The sequence below is a fragment of the Bubalus kerabau genome, chromosome 1, assembly GCF_029407905.1.
Source record: "Bubalus kerabau isolate K-KA32 ecotype Philippines breed swamp buffalo chromosome 1, PCC_UOA_SB_1v2, whole genome shotgun sequence".
NCBI classification, from domain to species: domain Eukaryota; kingdom Metazoa; phylum Chordata; class Mammalia; order Artiodactyla; family Bovidae; genus Bubalus; species Bubalus kerabau.
In genome coordinates this window covers 179,868,694-179,893,605 of record NC_073624.1, presented here as the reverse complement: position 1 = coordinate 179,893,605, position 24,912 = coordinate 179,868,694, and the positions used below count along the sequence as shown (strand labels likewise).

General features: G+C 43.5%; 1 protein-coding gene and 1 pseudogene across 1 annotated transcript in view; both read right to left on the bottom strand.

Moving 5' to 3' along the window:
• On the bottom strand, positions 1 to 1,791 carry LOC129624661 (thyroid receptor-interacting protein 6-like; annotated as a pseudogene).
• Positions 1,792 to 4,731: 2,940 nt separating this feature from the next.
• Positions 4,732 to 24,912, bottom strand: part of ADGRE3 (adhesion G protein-coupled receptor E3) — a 62,063-nt gene continuing 41,882 nt past the window's right edge. The window contains exons 8-16 of the mRNA XM_055539035.1: positions 21,134 to 21,318; positions 16,971 to 17,138; positions 15,342 to 15,539; positions 14,837 to 15,072; positions 14,059 to 14,125; positions 13,552 to 13,643; positions 10,497 to 10,665; positions 8,322 to 8,417; positions 4,732 to 4,933 (exon numbers count right to left, since the gene is read on the bottom strand). Of these exons, the coding sequence (XP_055395010.1) occupies positions 4,925 to 4,933; positions 8,322 to 8,417; positions 10,497 to 10,665; positions 13,552 to 13,643; positions 14,059 to 14,125; positions 14,837 to 15,072; positions 15,342 to 15,539; positions 16,971 to 17,138; positions 21,134 to 21,318 (1,220 nt within the window). The 3' untranslated portion in view covers positions 4,732 to 4,924. The remainder of the gene's footprint in view (positions 4,934 to 8,321; positions 8,418 to 10,496; positions 10,666 to 13,551; positions 13,644 to 14,058; positions 14,126 to 14,836; positions 15,073 to 15,341; positions 15,540 to 16,970; positions 17,139 to 21,133; positions 21,319 to 24,912) is intronic.

Genomic DNA, 24,912 nt, shown 5'->3' with positions numbered 1-24,912 from the left:
AAGTGACTTAACAAAAGGAGTTCATTTGTCTTACACATTGAAAAGTTCAAGGGTTGGTTACAGTCATAACCTAACAACATCATAAGGCCCAACTTAATTCTGACTTTTCACTCTTCCATCCTTAGTATTTCCATGCTATCTCCTTTGTAAGCATCATATTATTATATGATAGCAGCTAAAACTAGGTAGTAATTGGCAAGCTCTCCTTGAATTTGTCTTTTTTTTGTAAACTCTGGCAGGGTTGTTATTTCATGACTGGAGAACGAGGAGACAACATTTGGTGACAAAGTTATAAAGGTAGTTGTTGGGGAAGGTGGTGGATGGGAAGGGAGGGCACAGCAGGTGCTCCTGGGGAGACTCAGCAGTCAGTGGTGACGGTGGCCAAGAGCTCCTGGATCTGCCAGGCACTGCAGGTCTTGCACAAGATGTGCCCATCCAGTGGTTAGCAGCCCTGACACTCACCCTCAGAGGACAGCAGCAGCCCACACTCCTCACACTTTTAACAGCCAATGTGAAAACTGAGATCCAGAGCTACGATTCGCAGGGTCTCCTCCTGACCTGGCTCAGGCATGATGGCCCCACCACATACTGAGCATCTTGGGGCAAACTTCCTGTGGAAGTCCTCGATGCAGTGGATCTGGCTCGTGGCATCCACAGTGAAAGGAATGCCGTCCAGGCCGCGGTGGCACACCATACAGGTGAAGCAGCCCGGATGGTAGGCCTTCCCCATAGCCCGCAGAATCTGGTCCAGGATGGGCTGGGAGCACGTGGAGCGCTTCTCCAGGGTGGCCACATAGCAGCTCTCACAATACACCCTCCTCTCCACGGCGTAGAAATGCTGGCCCCCGGAGCTGGGCCCCGCACGCAGAACACACAAAGCAGCCCACGTGGAAGACGCGATCCAGGGCCATGGCCCTGGCCCCCGTCCCCGACCACATCTTCTCCGCAGCCACCACAGCGGCCGAAGTACTCCCAGCTGGGCGGGTGGTTCATGTCGTGCACCAGCTTCTTGGTCAGCCTCTCAAGCTCCTCCTCGGGAAGCTGGCTCAGGGGGACCTGGGACCCATACCCGCCTCCTCTTGCGCCTGCAGGGCCGGAGACCCCCAGGGCCTCCTCCTTAACCCCCCGCCCTGGCTCGCGGTGGCTCCTGTAGCCAGCCCCCCAGACTTCACCTCGGCCTGGGAGAGGAAAATGGGGGCCCGGGGAGGGCCCGGAGGCCTGAGAGGCACCCCGCCTGGGAGGGCCGCAGCCTCTCAGGGGTTGTGCCACTTTCACTTGCACAGGGAAGGCAGGGCCGGCGAGGGTGCTGGCCGTAGCATAGGAGGCCGGAGTGGGGGACCCTGGGAGCGGCGGGGGAGGAAGCGCCCCTCCATTCGGCCTCAAGGGGCCTGACCCTGAGCGGTAGGCAGGGGGCTCAGGGGGCTCGTAAGCCTGCGGTTCAGGCTGCCGCGGGGCGTGACCTCGACCCCCGTCCAACTCAGCCAGCATGCTGGTCAGGGAGTCTATCTCAGCATCCAGACTTCCGGGGCGCAAGCCTCCCCTGTCTGGGAGGAGGCCCTGCGAGTGCTGGGGTGCTCCATGGCACCCCACCCAGGCCAGCCCCCGGTCCTCCGGTCCCCCGGGGGTTTGATAACACTGCTCAGATGGGAGGGGGCAAAAATTGACCCAGGGGTGTGGCTGGAGCGCTGCTCCGTGGGCGGGGGAGGCCCCAAGGCCCCTCGGGGGAGCGCTCTCCCCTAGGGGCTCGAGCGGGCTCCGGCTGCTTGGGGGGAGCCAGGTGGTCCCGGACATGGTCTGGAAAGGGGGACTCCAGACAGCGGGTCGGGCCCCACGGAGCCCCGGAGCTCTGACTTGGATCCCTTCTTCCGTCCCACACCTTGCTTGGGACTCCAGGAAAGTGTCTTTGTTTTTTATCAAGGAGAAAAAATATGTTCCAGTAGGTGTCTCTTACATTTCAGTGGCTAGAATTGGTCCAAATGGTCCTAAACCAATTTCTAGCAAATGGGAAGATCACTATGGCTAGTTTATACTAGGGTTTCTCAACTTCATCACTGCTGATATTTAGGGATGGATAACTCTGCTGTGTATGTGAGTGCTGTCTAGCAGCTGTTTAGCAGCATCCCTGACATCTATTGCTTAGATGCCCGTATCATCCCCCCTTGCCCAAGTTACTGCAATCAAAAATGTCTCCAGACATTGCCATATGTCGCTAATGGTGGGGATAAATCATCTCCAGTTCAGAATCACTGGGCTGAAATCAATCTCTACTGACCCTTGGGACCAGATATGTTGCTGTCCTAAATATTAAAATAATCAAGGTTCTATTAAAAAGGAACATGTAATGATGGCAATGACTGCTGAGTAGATAATCCACAGTGCCTCCTATGATTGGATCAGTCCTGGGTGCAGATGACACCATCCTTATGGCACAAAGTGAAGAGAAAATAGTCTCTTGATGAGGGTGAAAGAGGAGAGTGAAAAAGCTGACTTGAAACTCAGCACTAAAAAACTAAGACCATAGCATCTGGTCCCATTACTTCATGGCAAATAGAAGGGAAAAAAGTGGCAGTAGTGACAGATTTTATTTTCTTGTGCTCCAAAATCACTGCAGATGGTGACTGCACCCATGAAATTAAAAGATGTTTGCTTCTTGGAAGGAAAACTATGACAAAACTAGTTGTTGTTTAGTTGCCAAGTCGTATCCAACTCTTTGTGACCCCACGGACTGCAGCACACCAGGCCTCTCTGTCCCTCACTATCTCCCAGATTTTGCCCAAGTTCATGTCCATTGAATCGGTGATGCCATCCAACCATCTCACCCTCTGTTGTTCTCTTCTCCTTCTGCCTTCAATCTTTCCCAGCATCAGGGTCTTTTACATTAAGTGAGTTGACTGTTCGCATCAGGTGGCCAAAGTATTGGAGTTTCAGCTTCAGCAACAGTCCTTCCAACAAGTATTCACGGTTGATTTCCTTTTAGATGGACAAGGAGCTCTCAGTAGTTTTCTCCAGCACCACAGTTTGAAAACATCAATTCTTCAGTACTCTGCCTCCTTTATGGTCCAACTCTCACATCTGTACATGACTACTGGAAAGACCATAGCCTTGACTATGTGGACCTTTGTCGGTAAAGTGAAGTCTTTGCTTTTTAGCAGTCTAGGTTTGTCACAGCTTTCCTTCCAAGAAGCAATTGTCTTCTAATTTCAAGGCTTCAGTTATTATCTGGAGTGGTTTTAGAGCCCCAGAAGAGGAAATCTGTCACTGCTTCCACCTTCTTCCCTTCTATTTGCCATGAAGTGATGGGACAGGATGCCATGATCTAAGTTTTTAATATTGAGTTTTAAGTTGGCTTTCTCACTCCTTTTTCATCCTCATCAAGAGGCTCTTTAGTTCCTCTTTGCTATCTGCTGATTGTGTGGTATCATCTGCATATCTAAGGTTATTGATATTTCTCCTGGCAATCTTGATTCCAGCTCTTAGCTCATCCAGCCTAGCACTTTGCATGATGTGTTCCTTGTATAAGTTTAAATAAACAAAATGACAGCGTACAGCCTTGTCATACTCCTTTCTCAATTTTGAACCAGTCAGTTGTCCCATATAAGATTCTAACTGTTGCTTCTTGACCAGCATACAGGTTTCTCAGGAGACAGGTAAGATGGTCTGGTATTCCCATCTCTTTAACAGTTTTCCACAGTTTATTATGAGCTACACAGTCAAAGGCTTTTGCATAGTCAATGACACAGAGGTAGATGTTTTTCTGGAATTCCCTTGCTTTCTCTATGATCCAGCGAATGTTGGTAATTTGGTTACTCTGCCTTTTCTAAACCCAGCTTGTATATCTGAAAGTTCTTGGTTCATCTACTGCTGAGACCTAGCTTGAAGGATTTTGACCATAACTTTACTATCATGGGAAGTGAGTGCAATTGTCTGGTAGTTTGAACATTCTTTAGACAGTGTGTTAAAAAGCAGAGACATCACTTTACCGACAAAGGTACATATAGTCAAAGCTATGGTTTTTCCAGTAGTCATGTATGGATATGAGAGTTGGACCATAAAGAAAGCTGAGTGCTGAAAAATTGATGCTTTTGAACTATGGTGCTAGAGAAGACTCATGAGAGTCTCTTCGACTACATGGAGATCAAACCAGTCAATCCTAAAAGAAATCAACCCTGGATATTCATTGGAAGGACTGATGATGAAGCTCCAATACTTTGGCTACTTGATGTGAAGATCTGATTCATTGGAAAAGACCCTGATGCTGGGAAAGTTTGAAGACAAATGGAGAAGGGGATGACAGAGAATGAGATGGTTCAGTAGCATCACCAACTCAATGGACATGAATTTGAGCAAACTCCAGGAGACAGTGGAGGACAGAGGAGCCTGGAGTGCTGCAGTCATGGGGTTGCAAAGAGTCAGACACCACTTGGGGACTGAACAGCAAAACTAAGTACGGAATCAGAATGAGGAAGCAAAAGTGTTGAAAGTATGAGGGAGAATCATTCGACTTGGGTGATCGTGAGATTTAGCCTGGATAAGAAAGGAGGTAAAGGTGATAGTTCGGAAGAAGCTGATGGTTTGAGTTTAAAAAGCACGTTTAGGATAAGAGAAAGAACTTGAGAAAAAGGCCTTGACAAGGGCTCCCTCATTCACAAAAAGTCCATGGAGTATTTGCAGTGGTCATGATTTGGGTATCCAGGAATAAGCATTGATTGAAAACATAATAGTGAAGAGAAATCCAATTGAATGCACATTTATTGAGATTCCATTATGCAGAACAAACACTTCAGGAAGTAAAGGTCAAACTTTTCCTCTCCAGTAATGACATGTATAATGATTCTCCTTGTCTGCACCTTCATTCTTCATGATACCAACCAGATCCACATGCATGACGTGTAGAGCTGAATGTTCTAGTTATAGTATTTTCTCTTCACTTGGCCTAGAAAACATCCACACCAAAGATATTAGATTAAAGCTAGATGTCAGGATAAAAAACAAAGAAATGAACAACAAAACAGACAGGAACAGTTGGAGTGGGTTAAAGCCAGAAAGCTCCATTCAGCAGGCAAGGATGGCTTGAAATCCTAGCATTTTGCACTTCTGAATGATGCTAAAGCTGAAACTCCAGTACTTTGGCCACCTCATGCGAAGAGTTGACACATTGGAAAAGACTCTGATGCTGGGAGGGATTGGGGGCAGGAGAAGGGGACGACAGAGGATGAGATGGCTGGATGGCATCACTGACTCGATGGACGTGAGTCTGAGTGAACTCCGGGAGTTGGTGAGGGACAGGGAGGCCTGGCGTGCTGCGATTCATGGGGTCGCAAAGAGTCGGACACGACTGAGCGACTGATCTGATCTGATCTGATCTGATATTATAGTGGGAGGACTTCTGAAAAATCCAGGGTGAAGAATTCTTTTTAAAAATCTTTTACCCAGATTCACTTACTGTTTTTTTTTTTAATTTTAACTTTTCATTTTGTATTGGGGTATAGCTGATTAAAAGTGTTGTGATAGTTTCCAGAGAACAGTGAAGAGACTCAGCCACACATATACATGTATCCATTCTCCCCTAGATTCCCCTTCTACAGGATGAAGAATTCTTTTTTTGGAAAAAAGTGTGGCTATAGTATTCCACTCTAGAATTTCAGCCCCTGGGATGTTGGGTTTTTTGCCCATAAAGAAAGGCTAGACTCTAAGTTCCTTTAAGGCAGCTACTGTGTTGGTATTGTTGAATTTTGTATGTTCCCGGCTTACCATACTGTTGGACCTATTATAGAACTCAATAAATATTCTCTTTGCCACCTACAAGTTGTAGCTTGGTTTAGAAGTTTCAGGCTCCACAGAGGAATAAATATCTCCCTACAGCTGCCCATGAAGATAGGAGTTCCTGGCACAGTTATTACAGGAAGTCTGAAGCTATGCCTTTCCTCCTGGTATTTATTGTTCATTCGCAGAATTTTTTGTCTTCGAACAAGACTTTTCCCATAAGCAGTATTCCCTGGTTATACAATCGACCTTCCAATGCTATCAAGTTTGTGGGGAGCAGAGCTAGAAGGTTAAACCAAGATCAAGTTTGTCCATAAAGGACAAAGGGTTTTGTTAGCTTTTTACTCATACTCTGTGCATAAAAAAAGGAAAAACTTCAGAAATTCTTCTAATTAAAGCAATTGTATTTCTTAAATGTAGCTACATATAAAATATATCATAAATATATAATATGTAAACATATCATGTATCCTTTCTTTTTTAAAGATACACTCATTCAATTTCCACAGTGTTAAGCAATAATAATAATAATAAAAATGTTTCCTTATTCATTGTGGGAAACTAGTAGTTGGAGTGCTGGCAGCTTTGGGAATTCTTTTGGGTTATCTGGGAAACATTTCAAAGGTCACAGCCAGTGGTTAGCACCTATAACAATTTTACTCTTATTGAGAATATTAAGCTTAATATTTTTTCTTATGACTTGATTGGCTCTATTCTCTGTAAGCTTAATATTTATAAAAAATTTTTCCAAAAAGAAATGTTCTGATCATTTGACATGCCTGCCCTAACACTTTTTCCTGGTTCCATTTTCTTCTTGGTCCTTTTGGAAAGGTTTAGAATGAATTCCCCTTCCCTTCCCCCAAGAAGGAATTTGGAGGTCACTGTTTCTTCAGTGACCTCAATATTTCCACTGCTGAAGAAAATTCCATATTTTCTCAAGAAATGTAGAAACAGTGTTTCAGAAATTTCTCAATTTTGGTTCGCTTAAAAGTAACACATTCTAAGGCTTTTTGGTTAGCAGATGTGGTAGGCATGTACATGGAAGACATAAAGCCAAATGAGATTGGGAGAATTTTTATGGATTGGAATCTTTGGAGCCTGTCTAGTGACATACCTTCTTACAAGTATGTCCTCTCATTTCTATAAAAGATCAGTTAGGGGACAACTGTGGAGAGAAGTCTCAGGTAGTACTTGGAGCGCATTCCTTGATGCTATCAATCCTGAGTTAGCTCAATGGAAGAACAGACAAAAACAACAACCAAGTTCTAGAGAGGTTTTCTTTCTAACAGGACCATTTCCTCTCCCAGGAAGGTCCCATTATTACATGCACTGCTCCTCTATATTATGTAGAACATCTGGGGTGGGCTTCCTCTTCTGGATCCCTTTCTGTAGTATCCACTACATCCATGGGTCTCAAGTCCACCTCTTTTTGAAACAGCCATATTTCGAGGGACGATGACCACTCTGCTATGTCTGTGATTGTAAGTCTCCCCCTAAAGGAGTCTACTTTAGATGGTAGTGGTGCTGGTGATATGTTTTACCCATACTTAAAAAAAAATTAATTTCTATTGGAATATAGTTCATTTACAATGTTGTGTTTATTTCTCTTGTTCAGCATAATGCATCAGTTATACATATATCCACTTAAAAAAAATTTGGCCATGCCACGTGGCATTCAGGATCTTAGTTCTCTGACCAGGGATCGAATCTGTGGCCTCTGCATTGGAAACACGGAATCTTAACCACTGGACCGCCAGGGAAGTCCCTGTATCCACTGTTTTAGATTCTATTCCCATAAATCATTACAGAGTATTGAGTAGAGTTCCTTGTGCTATACAGCAGGTTCTTATTAGTTATCTATTTTATTTATTTTTAAAGAAGCTTTTAGTTTTATATTGGGGCTTCCCAGGCAGCTCAGTGGTAAAGAATTCACCTGCCAAGCAGGAGACGCAGGTTCAGTCCTTGGGTTGGGAAGATCAACTGGAGAAGGAAAGGGCAATCCACTCCAGTATTCTTGCCTAGGAAATCCCATGGGCAGGGGAGCCTGGCAGTCTAGAGTTCAAGGGGCCACAAAGAGTCGGACATGACTTAGCCCCTAAACCACAACCACTATCATAGTTGATTGTCAATGCTGTGTTAGTTTCAGGGGTACAGCTAAGTGATTCAGTTGCATATACGAATGTATCTATTCTTTTTCAAATCATTTTCCCATTTAGGTTATTACATAACATCGATCAGAGTTCCCTGTATAATAAGTAGATCCTTGTTAGTTATCTGTTTTAAATACAGCAGTGTGTACATGTCAATCTCAAATTCCCTAACTATCCCATACTTGGAATGATGAGAATATATATTAATACAACAGCCAGGTTAGGCACTATTAGTGAGCAAGAAAGAAACAGTGAGAAACAATATGATGGGAATGAGGAATGCAAACCAAGTCATCAGGAAAAGGACTCCTCCCCACATTCGGCATGAAAGGGAGCTTGTTCTAAGACAAGGGAAAGGAAGTTCGGTGTATCAGGGCGTGGCACATTAGAATAAACCCCAAGTCTTACCTCACTGGGTTTTGAGTCAGCACCAAACCTGCTGGAAAGTGTGTAAGCCTCAGACTCAGATTTAGATTTGATGATCTCGCCAAACCACTTTTGGACCTGGAACATTGAAGAAAATACCAGGATTATTTTTGTTAATGTTGGAGAAGAGCAAAGTCAGTGAATTAGGAAGAGGATGGGAACATTATGAAAAACCTTTTCCTGCAAAATGTGATATATGCCTATAATGGAATGTAATTTAGCCTTAAAAAGGAATAAAATTGTGAAACAGGCTACAACATGGATAAACCTTGGAGACATTACACTGAGTGAAATATATGTGTTAAAAAACTGTTAGTCACTCATTTGTGTCTGACTCTTTGAGACCGCATGGACTGTAGCTCGCCAGTCTCCTCTGTCCACGGGATTTTCCAGGCAAGAATACTGGAGTAGGTAGCCATTTCCTTCTCCAGGGGATCTTCCCAACTCATGGGTTGAACCCAGGTCTTCTGCACTGAAGGCAGATTCTTTATCATTTGAGCCATCAGGAAATATATAAGCCAGACACCAAAGGACAACTACTGTATGATTCCACATGTTGAGAACCTGTAATAGTCAAATTAACTGGGACAGAAAGTAGAGTAGTGGTTACCAGGAGCTTGGCAGGGGAGAATACAGCATTATTGTTTAAGGGATATGAGGTTTCAGTTTGGGATGGTCAAAAAGTTCTAGAATGGATGGTGGTGATGGTTGCATGGCAATGTCAATGTACCTAATGCTACTGATCTGTACAATTAACAAGGTTAAAATGACAAATTTTGTTATGTATAATTTACCACAATAATTTTTTTCATATTATAGGATACACATTTGTCATAGAAAATTAACAAAATGTGCATATGCAAAGGAATAAGATAGAAGAAAACTGAGGAAGAAAATTCCTCAATCTAGCTCTCAGGGCTTCCCAGATGGCACTAGTGGTAAAGAATCTACCTGCCGATGCAGGAGACACTAGAGTCACGGGTTTGATTCCTGGATTGGGAAGATCCCCTGGAATAGGAAATGGCAACCTGCTCTAGTATTCTTGCCTGGAAAATCCTATGGACAGAAGAGCCTGGTAGGCTACAGTCCATGGGGTCCCAAAGAGTCAGACACAGCTGAACAACTGAACACGAACACGAACACCCAGAGGAGCTTCCCAGGTGGCTAAGTGGTAAAGAATCCACCTGTCAATGCAGGTTTGATACCTGGGTTGGGAGATCTGCTGGAGGAGTAGATAGCAACCCACTCCAGTATTCTTGCTGGGATAATCCCATGGACAGAGGAACTTGGTGGGCTACTGTCCATGGGGTTGCAAAGAGTCAGACACAACTGAAAGACTGAGCACACAGGTACACCCAAGAAACACCAGTAGATCTGTGCAAAAGTGAGACAGGGAAAGAAAGACAGCTAATAAAAGATGTATAATCCTTCATTCTGTGTTTCCACTGTGGACAGCTGGGGTTCAGTGTCATGGGGGTGGGTGGGGTTCTGGAGAGAGCATAGGACATACTTCAGGGTTATTCACCTCAGAGACAAGGGAGCTGGGGCATCTGTCTACTAGCACCCATCAGTCATTGGTTGAGGCTGCTTTCAAGGGTCACTATTCTCTGAAAATACCAGTTTTCCCTGCATATGAACCAGGCATGTCTTGTGGGCAATAAGAAGCCCACTGGCACAGAGTCAGAGGTGTTTATAATAAACAACCATGGGCATGTAGAATAGAATGCCAAAGGGCTATGAGGGGGCCATCAGCAGCATCTGCTGGACTTCCCTGGTGGTACAGTGGATGGGAATCCACCTGCCCATACAGGGGACATCAGTTCAATTCCTGGTCTGGGAAGATTTCACGTGCCACGGAGCGACTGAGCCGACGTACTGCAACTACTAAAGCCCGAGCACCCTAGAGCCTGTGCTCCACAATGAGAGACGCCACCGTGATGAGGAACTCCTCCAGTGTAGAGTATGCTCAGCTCTCTGCAACTAGAGAAAGCCCGCACACACACATACACACAAAGCAGTGAAGACCCAATGCAGCCAAAAATAAATAGACTTAAAAAAATGAACTTAAAAAAATTAGTTCTGATTTATATTTATACTAATTTATATATATACAAAGAACTAATTTATATATATACAAAGAAAGAGGCCACTGTTTACCTGCTGGCTGAGGAGGCAGTACACCAGGAAGATGAAGACGCCCTGCAGGCTGTTGATGATGGTGAAGAGGTAGGCCATGACGTGGGCAGCCGGTCCCACCTGCAGGAGTCCCAGAAACCACGTGCATCCCAAGATGAAGAGCTGAGCTGTGGCTTTGAGTGTCAGCATCCTGGGTAGGAATAATTGATAATGTAAAGAAACCTGATAATGATTGTGACCATTCCTACAGCATAGTTGTTAATTGTGAGCAACTCTGGAGCTAGAATGCCTGTGTTTTAAATCCAAGCCAGCACTAACTAACTTTGTGACCTTGGGAAAGTTACTTTCTGGCTTTCTTTCCATCCCTCCAACCTTTTTTTTGGCCATATCATGCAGCTTGGGAGATCTTAGTTCCCTGACCAGGGGTCAAAGCTGGGCCATCGCAGTGAAAGCGATGAGTCCTAACCCCTGCACTGCAGGGGAATTTTCCTACTTTCCTGTAACTCAGTTCTCTAATATTTGTAATAGTCCTATTTCATAGGGTTGCTGAAAATATTGAGACTTAACATATGGGACATATTTAGGACAGCACGTAGAACAAAATTGTGCATGCAAAGTTGCTTCAGTCATGTCCGACTCTTTGTAACCCCATGGACTGTAGCCCATCAGGCTCCTCTGTCCATGGGATTCTCTAGGCAAGAATATTGGAGTGGGTTACCATTTCCTATTCCAGGGGATCTTCCTGACGCAGGGATCCAATCCGCATCACCCGTGTCTCCTGCATTGGCAGGTGGGTTCTTTACCACTAGCGCCACCCAAATTAGTACCATACACATGCAGAACTTTCTAAAACTATAAAGTTCTTTGTCTCATTCTATCTGTATCACTTATAGATGGGGGAGGTCTTATAGTTTGTTATTCAAGCAGGAAGGCTTTTGAGATCAAAAGAGGTGCAATTCAGGGGAACTATATTCATTATCTTGTAACAATCTATAATAGAAAAGAATCTGAAAAAGAGTATATATATGTGTGTGTGTGTGTGTAACCAAATCACTTTGTGGTACACATGAAACTAACAGAACATTTTAAATTAACTATGCTTCACTAAAAAAGGGATGTTATTAAAACATATTGCTATTGCTAAGTCACTTCAGTCGTGTCTGACTCTGTGTGACCCCATAGACGGCAGCCCATCAGGCTTCCCCATCCCTGGGATTCTCCAGGCAAGAACACTGGAGTGGGTTGCCATTTCCTTCTCCAATGCATGAAAGTGAAAAGTGAAAGTGAAGCCACTCAGTCATGTTCGACCCTCAGCGACCCCATGGACTGCAGCCTTCCAGGCTCCTCCATCCATGGGATTTTCCAGGCAAGAGTACTGGAGTGGGGTGCCATTGCCTTCTCCGATTAAAACATAATGCATCAGCAAACACAAACTGGGACCATTCCAGGAAAAATGAGATGTAAGGTCACCTTATTTATATATCTATATGTCTCTAATTTTAAAATATAGTATGTAACTGAGAAAAGCTAGTTGAGGAAAAATTTGTGTAGTGTGATGCTATTGTATGTATGCTCTGTTCTATAGAAAATGCACAGAAAAAGGCCTGGGAAAATATCAGATACATCATATCATACAGTTTCTTACCTCTGGATTTCCTGGTAGGTAAAGTAGTAGGAAAATTGGGAGCAAGGGGCTGTCACTTTTAACTTTATATATTTTGAAAACTTTTGACAAATAATAAAAAAGTAACAAATGTGCTATTTTTGTGATTCCAATGAAAACCTCAGCAAACTACAAGTTCAAATTAAGACGGATGGCGCACACTATTTACAATAGCCAGGACATGGAAGCAACCTGTTGACAGATGGATAGATAAACAATTTGTGGTACATACATAACAAAGGTACAATGAAATATTACTCAGCAAGAAAAAGGAACAAATGAGAGTCAGCTGAACTGAAGTGGATGAACCTAGAGCCTGATATACAGAGTGAAGTAAGTCAGAAAGGGAAAAACAAATAAATAAATAAATATCGTATATTAAGGCATATATATAGAATCTAGAAAAATGTTGCTGATGAACCTATTTGCTGGGCAGGAATAGAGACAGAGACATACAGAATAGATTTGTGGACACAGCAGGGGAAGGAGAGGGTGGGACAAATGAGAGAGTAGCATTGAAACATATACATTACCATGGGTAAGATAGTTAATGGGAAGCTGTTGTATAGCACAGGGAGATCAGCTCAATGTGATGACCTAGAGGGGTGGGATGGGGGGGTTGAGGGAGGTTCAAGAGGGAGGGGATATATGTATATTCATGGCTGATTCACATTGTTGTACGGAAGAAAGCAACACAACACTGTAGAGCAATTGTCTCCACTTAAAAATAAATTAAAAAAAAGATGGATGCTGCAAAATAAAAAAAATACTCATAGTCCCCAATTTTTGGAAATAGTATTATACAAAATATATTTTAACCTAAATCTTTCCTGAACTATTGCCTCTTGTGTTTTGCAGCAGGGAAGTCCCTCCTCTTCTTTTTAGTGTTAGATCTCTTTCCTTTCTGAGATTCATCAAGGACACATGCCTGCCCAGTTAGAAACTACATTTCCCAGCCTCCTTTGCAGCTAGGTGTCACCACATGACCAAAGTCTAACCAATGGGGTATGAGTAAATATGGAACTTGGCAAATTGCATGTCACTTCCTTCCCATGGATGGAATATAACATCCAATGGGCTGGCGGAGCAACAAAAATAGAAAGAGCTTGAGTCCTGGATCACTCTGTGGAGCTCTGTTCTGTGGCATGAGAATAATATAAACTTCTATCTCACTTTTTTTTTAATTTATTTTTTTTTTAATTTTATAACATGTATAATATCTATCTCACTTTCTTTTTTTGAGTCCCAGCAATTGAATATAGCTTCTCATTGTGGCAGTGGAAGGCGGCAGTGATCCTAGAGGCTGACTGCGCATCTGTGTCTCTGTGGATATGTAGGAGGGACCAGTAAGAAGTGAGTAGAAGAAAAGGGTGTTAGAAAATACCATTTTATTTAGAAAATACCATAACTTACTTTACGTTCCGGATGGTTGACACTTCACTGTTGAGAGAGGAAAGTTTTCTTTTCAAAATCCAAAAAACCATGACAAAAAATACAAAATTCACCTGCAAGAGTGACACAGACCATGGAGAATACAAGTTAAAATGTACTGTGTCTATTCAATTTGTGGTAACATACTGTAGAGCACAATGTGGTCTTCTAAATGGGAGGGAAACCCAAAATGGAAGGGACATATATACATATATGTATGGCTGATTCCTTTTGCTGCACAGTAGAAGTTAACAAAACATTGTAAAGCAACTATACGGAAAAAAAATGGAAAAGCCATTAAACAAAATGTACCATGTCTGCTGTAAATTGCACACGACCCCTACCTCCCAGCACATGGGTTTGAATTGGTAGCAGGTGGAAAAATCAAACCATATAATTGAGAAAATGCGTGTCCCTGTTCTATCCTGCACCCAGCATGTCTGATGCTTCTGCTTAGGTCAGGAACACTGGAGCCACGTATTCACTCACACAGATAATGGCACAGACAGGTCCAAGGAAAGCCCAGATGAATTTCTGGTCCAGGTGAAGCCAGCATCTGGGAACAATGGGAAAAAGAACACGAAGGGAGATCAAAGAAAGCACATGAAATGGACACGAAATGACATCTTTTTCTAACAGAGAACCTTCCCAGTGTTTCTTGAAAATGTCAGCTGATGACAATGCAGGCTTTGATTGTTCACTTCCATGTGTTACTGCTACATGAAACAGTTTACAAGCACAGACCTGTTGAATTTTAATACCAGTATTTCGAGGGTGGGAACCATGGAGATGACTATTATCCCTGTTTCACTAACCAGGGCACTGAGACTTGAGGGGGCTTTCCAGGTGGCCCCAGTGGTAAAGAATCCGCCTGCAATGCAGGATACATGGCAGGAGCCATGGGTTTGATCCCTGGGTTGGGAAGATCCCCTGAAGGAGAAAATGCCAACCCACTCCAGTATTGCTGCTTGGGAAATGCCATGGACAGAGGAGCCTGGCAGGCTACAGTTCATGGGATCACAGAGTTGGACATGACTTAGCAACTGAGCATGAGACTTGAGTACTTGAGGTCACAAATTATGGGAAGGATAAAGCTGGGACCTAACTGTAAAATTTTCCACGTCATCTTTCCCTGCCTCACTGGGAAAGAAGTTAGAGCCCTTACACTCAAAGGGAAAGTAGAGTGCATTTGTTGTGTTTATCCGAATCATTGCCAATAACACTGCCCTCAAATCTGTCCATGGCACAAGGTTAGAGTCAATCTTACCGATCAGGTGTTCCATAAAGATGAGGCCTGGAGGCTGCAGAAATGGCCACAATCACAGCTGGGACTCCATAGCCCACTGGGAACATAAGCCACTTCATGAGTCTGTTGATACTGGAGTAGTTGACCACTGTCAGGTTGCGTGCAGTGAGGAAGAGATGCAGACCCTCCAGCAGCATCCAGGTGAAGGAGGCCAGGTAGAGATAGTGTAAGGCACCTGCGATGATGGCGCACAGCACCTGGGGGAGGAGGAAGGTGTCACCAGGAGGGTCTGTTAGGGTGGAGCACGGCCCCAGGACCTCTCCTTAATACTGGCATTGAGTTCAGAAGCACTGCGATTAGATCATGGTCGTTGAAAGTAAAGGTGGTTGATAATGCCAGCACTGCTCACCTCGCCATGCATCCTCCCTCTAGGACCCTAGGCTATATTATTGAGGGGTCAGAGGCAGCATGGCCCCATGAATTCAGGATCCCCTGAGGCAGGCACATTCTGGGACAGTATAAGTACCTTGTTCTCAGTTCTGTCGATGGCTGTGAGGAAGAGCAGGTGGGCCACGAAGAGGCAGAGCGAGAGCTGCAGGTGGAGCGAGGTGCTGGTGTTCTGGATGGCTTTGCACAGCAGGAAGGTGAGGGCCGCCAGGAGGAGGCAGAGCAGGGAGAGGCTCAGCCCCACGTAGGTGATCACATTCAGTGTGGGATCCTCCTCCTGGGACCCAGCAGAGAGGGGACCACAGTCATGCTTTCCTGCCCTGGGATTATATTCTCCCACCCCTTGGAATTTGGCATCCCAAAATAGGCAGACCACCTGTATCTCTGCAATGAAGGGAGGGGTGCAGACTTCCTGTGTGCTGTCACCCAGCCGATGTCATCAATATGTCCTCTGAACCCACCTTTAGGATATATGTCAATCTGACCTTTTCCCACCAACTCTGCAGATGCCATCCAAATCCTGAGCACCATCATCTCTCTGCCGGGCTACTTCTGCTGAACCGCTGACCATTCTTGACTCAGGAGCCAGAGATACTTTCTAATAACATAAATCTGTAGCATCCCTGATGCACGTCCTCTATTGTCTCTCCACTGCAATTTGAATGAAATCTAAACTTCTGACTATGGCATTTGTGGTCTGACACTTTTCCTCTGCTCCCTTCTCTCCAAACCTGACTTTTCCCACTTCCCTCTCATTCACTCTATTCTTTCTAGAACCCACTGGGTTTGTGTGCTCTGTCTCATGGATTTGCCTATTCCAAATATTTATTTTTAAAGTTTATTTTATATTTGGCTGTGCTGGGTCTTCATTGCTGCTTGTGGGCTTTCTCTAGTTGTAGCGGGTGGGGGCGACTCTCTTGTTGCTGTGTGAGGGCTTCTTACTGCGGTGGCTTCCCTTGTTGCAGAGCACAGGCTCTAGGGCGAGTCGGCTTTAGTACTCGTGGCACGTGGGCTCAGTAGTTGCGGCTAGTAGGCTACAGAGCACAAGCTCATGTGTTGTGGTGCACAAGCTCAGTTGCTCCTCAGCATGTGGGATCCTCCCAGACCAGGGATCAAACCCTGTATAAGAGTGTCTTATGCCCAAAGGTGTCCCTTGTATAAGGCAGATCCTTAACCACTGACCACCAGGGAAGGCCAGATTTGCCTATCCTAGACATGTCAAGTAAGTGGAACCCTACAGTATATGGTCCTTTGTGTCTAACATCTTTCACTCAGCGTGGTATTTTTGAGATTCATCCACGTTGTAACACTGCTGACTTAATATTCAGATTTCAGCTTGAATAGCTCATTCTCCTCCGATCACTCTATCTAAAGCAGTATGCTTCTCCTATCACTCCAGACTTGATCTGTTAAACTTTTCTTTATAGCAGTGATGGCCACCCAGTAGTGTAGTAGTGTGAGTTGCTCAGCTGTGTCTGACTCTTTGTGATCCTGTGGACTGTAGCCTGCCAGGCTCCTCTGTCCATAGGGTTTTCCAGGCAAGAATTGGAGTGGGTCGCCATTTCCTTCTCTAGGGGATCTTCCCAACCCAGCGATCAAACCCACGTCTGTTACATCTCCTGCACTGGCAGGCAGGTTCTTTACCATAGGGCCACCTAGCAAGGCCTCAAAAAGGGTTAGCTAGAGGAATTCAATAGTTACATCCTACCTGGCCATGCAAGGCCATGAGAACAGCGAAACTGGACAGGTGAGTGGAGCTGCATATCGTGTGAGTCTTGTTCGCTTGTCTCAGAGCACAGCCATCCTTGGACCAGCGGCCGCCCTCCTTTGTGTCTTTCCAGTAGACGCAGAAGGTCTTCTTGACCCTGGGCTTCACCTGAAAATAGAACAGGCTCCTCATGTCATTCCTTGGGAGGGACAACTCTGCGTGTCAGCCTTGGCTGGTGACACCATGGGTTAAAGAGGATCAGCTGATTTCTATTTTAAGTGAAGAAGATGACCACCATATACCTGCCCCCAGAATCCCAGTTCTACTGGGATTCCACATAACAGAAAACAAGCTCATCTCTCTCTCTGGGAGTCAGAATTTTGCAAGATGTTACTGGTTTCAGGACTTTGTCCTCCACCATGGGGGTCAAATAGAAAAAGAGTATAAGACCCACCCAAATAGGAAAAGGAGTACGTCAAGGCTGTATATTGTCACCCTGCTTATTTAACTTATATGCAGAGTACATCATGAGAAACGCTGGGCTGGAAGAAGCACAAGCTGGAATCAAGACTGCCGGGAGAAATATCAATAACCTCAGATATGCAGATGACACCACTCTTATGGGAGAAAGTGAAGAGGAACTAAAAAGCCTCTTGATGAAAGTGAAAGTGGAGAGTGAACAAGTTGGCTTAAAGCTCAACATTCAGAAAATGAAGATCATGGCATCCGGTCCCATCACTTCATGGAAAATAGATGGGGAAACAGTGGAAACAGTGTCAGACTTTATTTTTGGGGGCTCTAAAATCCCTGCAGATGGTGACTGCAGCCATGAAATTAAAAGACGCTTACTCCTTGGAAGGAAAGTTATGACCAACCTAGATAGCATATTGAAAAGCAGAGACATTACTTTGCCAACAAAGGTCCGTCTAGTCAAGGCTATGGTTTTTCCTGTGGTCATGTATGGATGTGAGAATTGGACTGTGAAGAAGGCTGAGCGCCAAAGAATTCATGCTTTTGAATTGTGGTGTTGGAGAAGACTCTTGAGAGTCCCTTGGACTGCAAAGAGACCCAACCAGTCCATTCTGAAGGAGATCAGCCCTGGGATTTCTTTGGAAGGAATGATGCTAAAGCTGAAACTCCAGTACTTTGGCCACCTCGTGCGAAGAGTTGACTCATTGGGAAAGACTCTGATGCTGGGAGGGATTGGGGGCAGGAGGAGAAGGGGACGACAGAGGGTGAGATGGCTGGATGGCATCACTGACTCAATGGACGTGAGTCTGAGTGAACTCCGGGAGCTGGTGATGGACAGGGAGGCCTGGCGTACTGCGATTCATGGGGTTGCAAAGAGTCGGACATGACTGAGCGGCTGAACTGAACTGAACTGCAAGTTTTCTTCCAAGTACTCTCTAAGTCAAATTTCCCTGATTTCTATATCAATTCTGCCTTGACCTCTTACAACACAGTAATTGCTCTTGCGATGACAGGGCTAGTGTAGGGAAGAGACATCACCAGGAGGGAGAAGAAAGTCAGCCTTAAGTTTCTCTCTCTCTTTTTTTGGTCTCAAGGATGTCCAGAGCATCATTTAATTGGGCCAAGGAGATGAGCTAGATGGTCTCCTGTTTGGGGGCCATATCTCCTTTGATAATCCACTGGACCATCCCTAGATGTCTCACTCCATGCCTGCTGTCCCATGCCCTACATCAAAAAATTCATACCTAGATTTCATGCATCAGATGGAGAAAACCTATGTTTCTTCATCTTCCCTCACTTCATTCTTGTTTTCTTAAAATGTAAAAAATATTATTTTTTCTAGTTTTATTGAGATTTGGTATATAGCATTGTATAAGTTTAAGGTATACAATGTAATGATTGATATATGTATCTACTGCAAAATAATTATTGCAATAAGGTAGTTAATGTCCATCACTTCACATAATTACAATTTGCATTTTGTGGTGAGAACTTTTAAAAGCTACTCTCTCAGCAACTTTCAAATATACAATACAGTATTGTTAAATTGGAGTCATCCTTCTTTCCATCACATCCCCAGAACTCATTCATCTATAACTGGAAGCTTGTAACCTTTGATCATTTTTACCTGTTTCTCCCACCTGCCATCCCTGGCAACCACCAATCTGTCCTTTGTTTCTGTGAGCTTGGTTTTCTCAGATTCCACGTATAGATGAGATCATTTGATATTTCTTTCTGTGTCTGACTTACTTCACTTAGCCATAATGCCCTCAAGGTTCATCTATGTTGTGAAACAATGGCAGGATATCTTGCAACTCTTACTTTCTAAATGGAGTTGGCTATGTCTGGCTATTAACCCTCCTGCCTTTAAGAGTTTGGGCAGAGAATGCAAGAAGGCAATGGATTATATAAAAATTTTCCTTCTAATTGAATTATGTAGTCTTAGTAATTAATTGCATGTGTCTATGCAAGAATAAATACTATGTCTCAATTCAGATTTCACAGACGTAGGAGGTACGTGCAACTAAAATAATTCCATGTACTAAAATGACACTGCACAAGAGAAATATCATGTAAATCACTTATGTATTAATAATTTGAACATTTCTACCACATTAAAAAAGGAAAAGAAACAGATCAAATCAATTTTAGGAACCTATTTTATTTAGCCCTCTATATTCAAAATAGGGCTTTCCAGGTGTCACTAGTGGTAAAGAACCTGCCTGCCAACGCAGGAGACAAAAGAGACACAGGTTTGATCCCTGGGTCGGGAAGATCCCCTGAAGGAGGGCATGGCAACCCACTCCAGTATACTTGCCTGGAGAATCCCATTGACAGAGGAGCCTGGAGGGATACAGTCCATAGTGTCACAAACAGTCAGACATGACTGAAGTGACTTAGCATGCAAGTACGCATATTCAAAATAATATCATTTAGGAAGCAACAGTTAGAACTGGACATGGAACAACAGACTGGTTCCAAATAGGAAAAGGAGTATGTCAAAGCTGTATATTGTCACTCTGCTTATTTAACTTATATGCAGAGTATATCATGAGAAACGCTGGACTGGAAGAAACACAAGCTGGAATCAAGATTGCTGGGAGAAATATCAATAACCTCAGATATGCAGATGACACCACCCTTATGGCAGAAAGTGAAGAGGAACTAAAAAGCCTCTTGATGAAAGTGAAAGTGGAGAGTGAACAAGTTGGCTTAAAGCTCAACATTCAGAAAACAAAGATCATGGCATCCGGTCCCATCACTTCATGGAAAATAGATGGGGAAACAGTGGAAACAGTGTCAGACTTTATTTTTGGGGGCTCTAAAATAACTGCAGATGGTGACTGCAGCCATGAAATTAAAAGATGCTTACTCCTTGGAAGCAAAGTTATGACCAACCTAGACAGCATATTAAAAAGCAGAAACATTACTTTGCCAACAAAGGTCCATCTAGTCAGTGATTTTTCCAGTGGTCATGTATGGATGTGAGAGTTGGACTATAAAGAAAGCTGAACGCCGAAAAATTGATGCTTTTGAACTGTGGTGTTGGAGAAGACTCTTGAGAGTCCCTTGGACTGAAAGGAGATCCAACCAGTCCATCCTAAAGGTGATCAGTCCTGTGTGTTCATTGGAAGGACTGATGTTGAAGCTGATACTCCAATACTTCGGCCACCTGATGCAAAGAGCTGACTCATTTGAAAAGACCCTGATGCTGGGAAAGATTGAGGGCAGGAGGAGAGGGGGACAACAGAGGATGAGATGGTTGGATGGCATCACCGACTCAATGGACATGGGTTTGGGTGGACTCCGGGAGTTAGTGATGGACAGGGAGGCCTGCGTGCTGCGGTTAATGGGGTCGTAAAGAGTCGGACACAACTGAGCGACTGAACTGAACTGAATGTGTCAATATAAGTCAATATATGTAATCACTATAAAATTATTGAGATGCTTAACACATTATTTTTCTTACAAAGTCTTCAAAGTCTGGAAATACTAATTCTAAATCTGGAAATGCTAACCCTTCAAAAATCTCAATTCAGACTCACATACTTCAAATGCTCAGTAACTCTAGTTGGCTCCTGGTTATGACACTGGACAGTGCAGGTCCAGAACCATTGACAGGGAGTATATGCAAATTGTTTGGTCTAACATCCATGAAACCCAAGCAAGTACAAATTGCAGCTTTGACTCACCTTCATGTGCTGAAAATTTAGAATCACAGGCTTGGAGAGAGGTGTGTTCTTTTTGGGTTCAATAGCAGCACTTACTACCTGTGAGTTCAGGTAAACTTGATCTTTCTCATTCATCTCTTCAAAAAAAGTTGCATTTATGATGTTTCCAAGAGAAGAGTATGAAATGAAGGCAACTGCACCAGTACCTGAGGAAACAGAATAATGGAGATTGGGATTGACATATACACACTCATGGTGCAGGCTCAGTCGCTCATCTGTGTCTGACTCTTTGTGACCCCATGGACTGTAGCCCACCAGGCTCCTCTGTCCATGGGATTTTCCAGGCAAGAATACTGGAGTGGGTTGCCATTTCCTTCTCCAGGGGATCTTCCTGACCTAGGGATTGAACCTGTGTCTCCTGCATTATAGGCAGGTTCTTTACCACTGAGCCACCAGGGAAGCCCTTGGTCATATTAATACATATATATTTAGTTTGTTGAATTCAATTAATGTGATGTCGAGCATCACATTATATGTTATGCTGAAGAGGAAAAGTTAAATTTTGACATAACCTCCTGCTCCTTCTGCCTCTGTAACTCAGCTTGCCCCTTGCAAAATCTAGGTCACGTAGGTCACATAGTCTCAGAAAGTGGGGACTGGCAATACTAGGAGCTGGAGTTTGTCTCACTCACCCTTGTCCTGCTCTTTGCAGTTGCCCAGCCCCTGCAAACCTGCTTAATCATGCCTGTCCAGGTCAGGCATCCCCCTCCCCATCGTGACCAATGTTCCTGAGTACACGAAACCCCTTGGTTTAAACCAGCCTATTAAGAGCTAGTGTTGCCCACTATAGTCTGTCTATAAAAACTCTGTAATCCGTTTGTTCGGGGCTCAGAGCTTGGAGTTTAACTCCTCTGGGCCCGCCAGCGTAATAAACCTGAACTCTCCAACTCTCCGAGTGTGGTGCTTGGTTTCTCGAGTACTGGTTTCTGCAACAATGCCACAATTTATTTCTTGTAAACATAAATGATGCAATTTTTATGAGAAAAGGACAAAAAAGAAAGTGAAATTTTAATAAAAATACACACTTAGAGATAACTGCTGTTTAAGTTATGGAATTTTTTTCTAGGTATATATATATCTGCATCCAAATACACCTCATGTCCAAGATTTGTTAATGGACAAAATGTTGCAAGGAAGAGCCCATTCTGACTCCAGGTTGGATCTGTTACTTTAACCTGTGCTTCCTGTTGCTTTTGTTCACTGCTTGTACATAATGGCCTGCCACAGGGAACCCTGCCCTACTGCCTGAATATTAAACTAAAGTGTCTTTGTTCAAGACCCTGTCCACCTGTGGATGGCTACACACATCCTCCAGGAGATATTTGCAAGATTAATGGACTTTGTAGGGCTTCCCTGATGACTCAGTGGTAAAAGACTCTGCCTGCATTGCAGGAGACATTGCTTCGATCCCTGGGTTGCGAAGATCCCCTGAAGGAGGAAATGGCAACCCACTCTGGTATTCTTGTCTGGGAAATCCCATGGATAGAGGAGCCTGCACTGAGCATACACACACGCAATGGGCTTTCTTCTTTGCTTCCTTACCCCCCACCCGACATCTCTATTCTATAAAGGAACCTGGAATCTAGACCCTGATAGTTATTTTGAGACATTAGTGTGCCATTTTCTCAATAAACCAGCTTTCAAATAAAGTGATTTTCCTTGTCTCAACACCTCGTCTCTCAAATTTATTGGCTGGTTGTGTGGTAAGCAGAGCGAGCCTGGACTCAGTAACAATATGACCGAGTTTCCTTTTATGGAGAGCTGAGTATCAAGGATTATCTGATTCTATGGGGCGTTGAGATTCACCTTTTATGGACTTTCTATTGCCAAGCAATTTCACAACTCTGTAGGCATAGAAGATAACATGAAGAAACTTGATAGTAGTGGAAATGGCTCTTTCCCTAGACAAAGATGCATTTTGTCTGGTAGATATGTAGTTTTCTGTCATAGAAAATATAATTCTGAACATTACATTGTAGTATCGCCCTATAGAATATTAACCAGCTTTTGCATGAGTTAGCATATCATTTCAGAATTTGTGACTGATTTATATAGCAATATGTTTGTGTACATGTGTATCTGCTCTTTGAATTGCCTCTGAGCATGTCTTAACATTTCATAGATTCCCTCATCAATTAATGAGCTGATGTAATTTTTTTCATGACTTTGAAAAAGTCTTTATTGAATTTGTTACAACATTGTTTCTGTTTTTTATGTTTTGGTCTTTTGGCCATCCCAAGGCATGTGGGATCTCAGCTCGCAGACCAGGGATGGAATCTGCACCCCCTGCATTGAAAGGCGAAGTCTTAACCGCTGGACCACCAGGGATGTCCTATGAGTTCATATGATCTTTGATGTACCTTCATTTATATTTGAAAATGGTATTTACCTTTTCATTATGTATCTCTTTGAAAATGGTATATAGATGTATACACATACACACACAAAAACACAAACGTATATACACGCACATAGGCACACTTACTCACATATATGAGGGTCAAAATAAAAGATTTCAGTGTCTCCTCTCATATTCTGAGGCATACAAAGTATTTCTGGACCTGAATCCTTTGTTGTATTGAATAGGGTAAGACTGGAGGGACAAGAGAAACTGGAAAAACTAAGAGAGGCTAAGCTGATTTACATAAGAAGGGATATAAATCTACCCTTAGGAGAAAAAGATATAAAGGCTGGGCTGTCTATGGCTGATTCCTGTTGATATTTGGTAGAAACCAATGCAATACTGTAAAGCAATTATACTTAAATTAAAAAAAAAATTGTGTTATTGTTGTTTTTCAGCCGCTAAGTGCTGTTTGACTCTCTGCGACCCCATGGACTACAGCACGCCAGGCTCCTCTGTCCTCCACTATCTGGAGGAGGAAATGGCAATCCACTCCAGTATTCCTGCCTGGAGAACTCCACGAACAGTATAACAATTGGGAGAGAGGGGCAGAGAAGAGGCAGGTGGAATTTTGAAGGAGAGGAAAGAGACTGGGTCAGCCATAAAGAGGAAAAGGAAAGTAAAGTTAACCCACTATATCTGCAGGTTCTGTATCCACAGATTCTATGAACCTCGGATTGGAAATATTTTTAAAAATCCCAGGGACTTCCCAGGGAATCCCAGGGTACTTCAGTTGCTAAGACTCTGTGTTCTCAAGGCAGGGGGCCCAGGTTCAATCCCTGATCAGGGAACTAGATCCCACGTGCCGCAACTAAGACCCAGTGCAGCCAAATAAATAAATAAACATAAAAAATTTGAGAAAGTCTCGGGAAGCAAAACTTGAATTTGCTTTGCATCCACAACTATTTTCTTAGCTTTTGCATTGTGTTAGGTATTATAAATAACCTAGAGATGATTTAAAATATAAGGGAGCATGTGCATAAGTTTATATGCACATCTATATCAAATACTACTGATAAACCATTTTATACAGGGACTTGAGCGTTCGTGGATTTTCATGTCTGGAGGGTCCAGGAACCAATCCTTCTTGGAGACTAAAGGACAGCTATAAAAGGGAATTGGGTAAGTCTTGTGTGATATCATTCCACTTCCTCTGCTGTGTCTTGAAGACTTCAGTAATGACTAACTTGTTTTGCAAGACCCTTAGAACTGGTTTTGTGTTTCTTTTGCATGAAACAAAATGTTGAGGCTGGATCCAAGGAAATCCATTTGTAGTTGGTACAAGTATTTCAATCTCTTTAGATAGAAATCTAATTATTTCTTTTCCATATATATTATA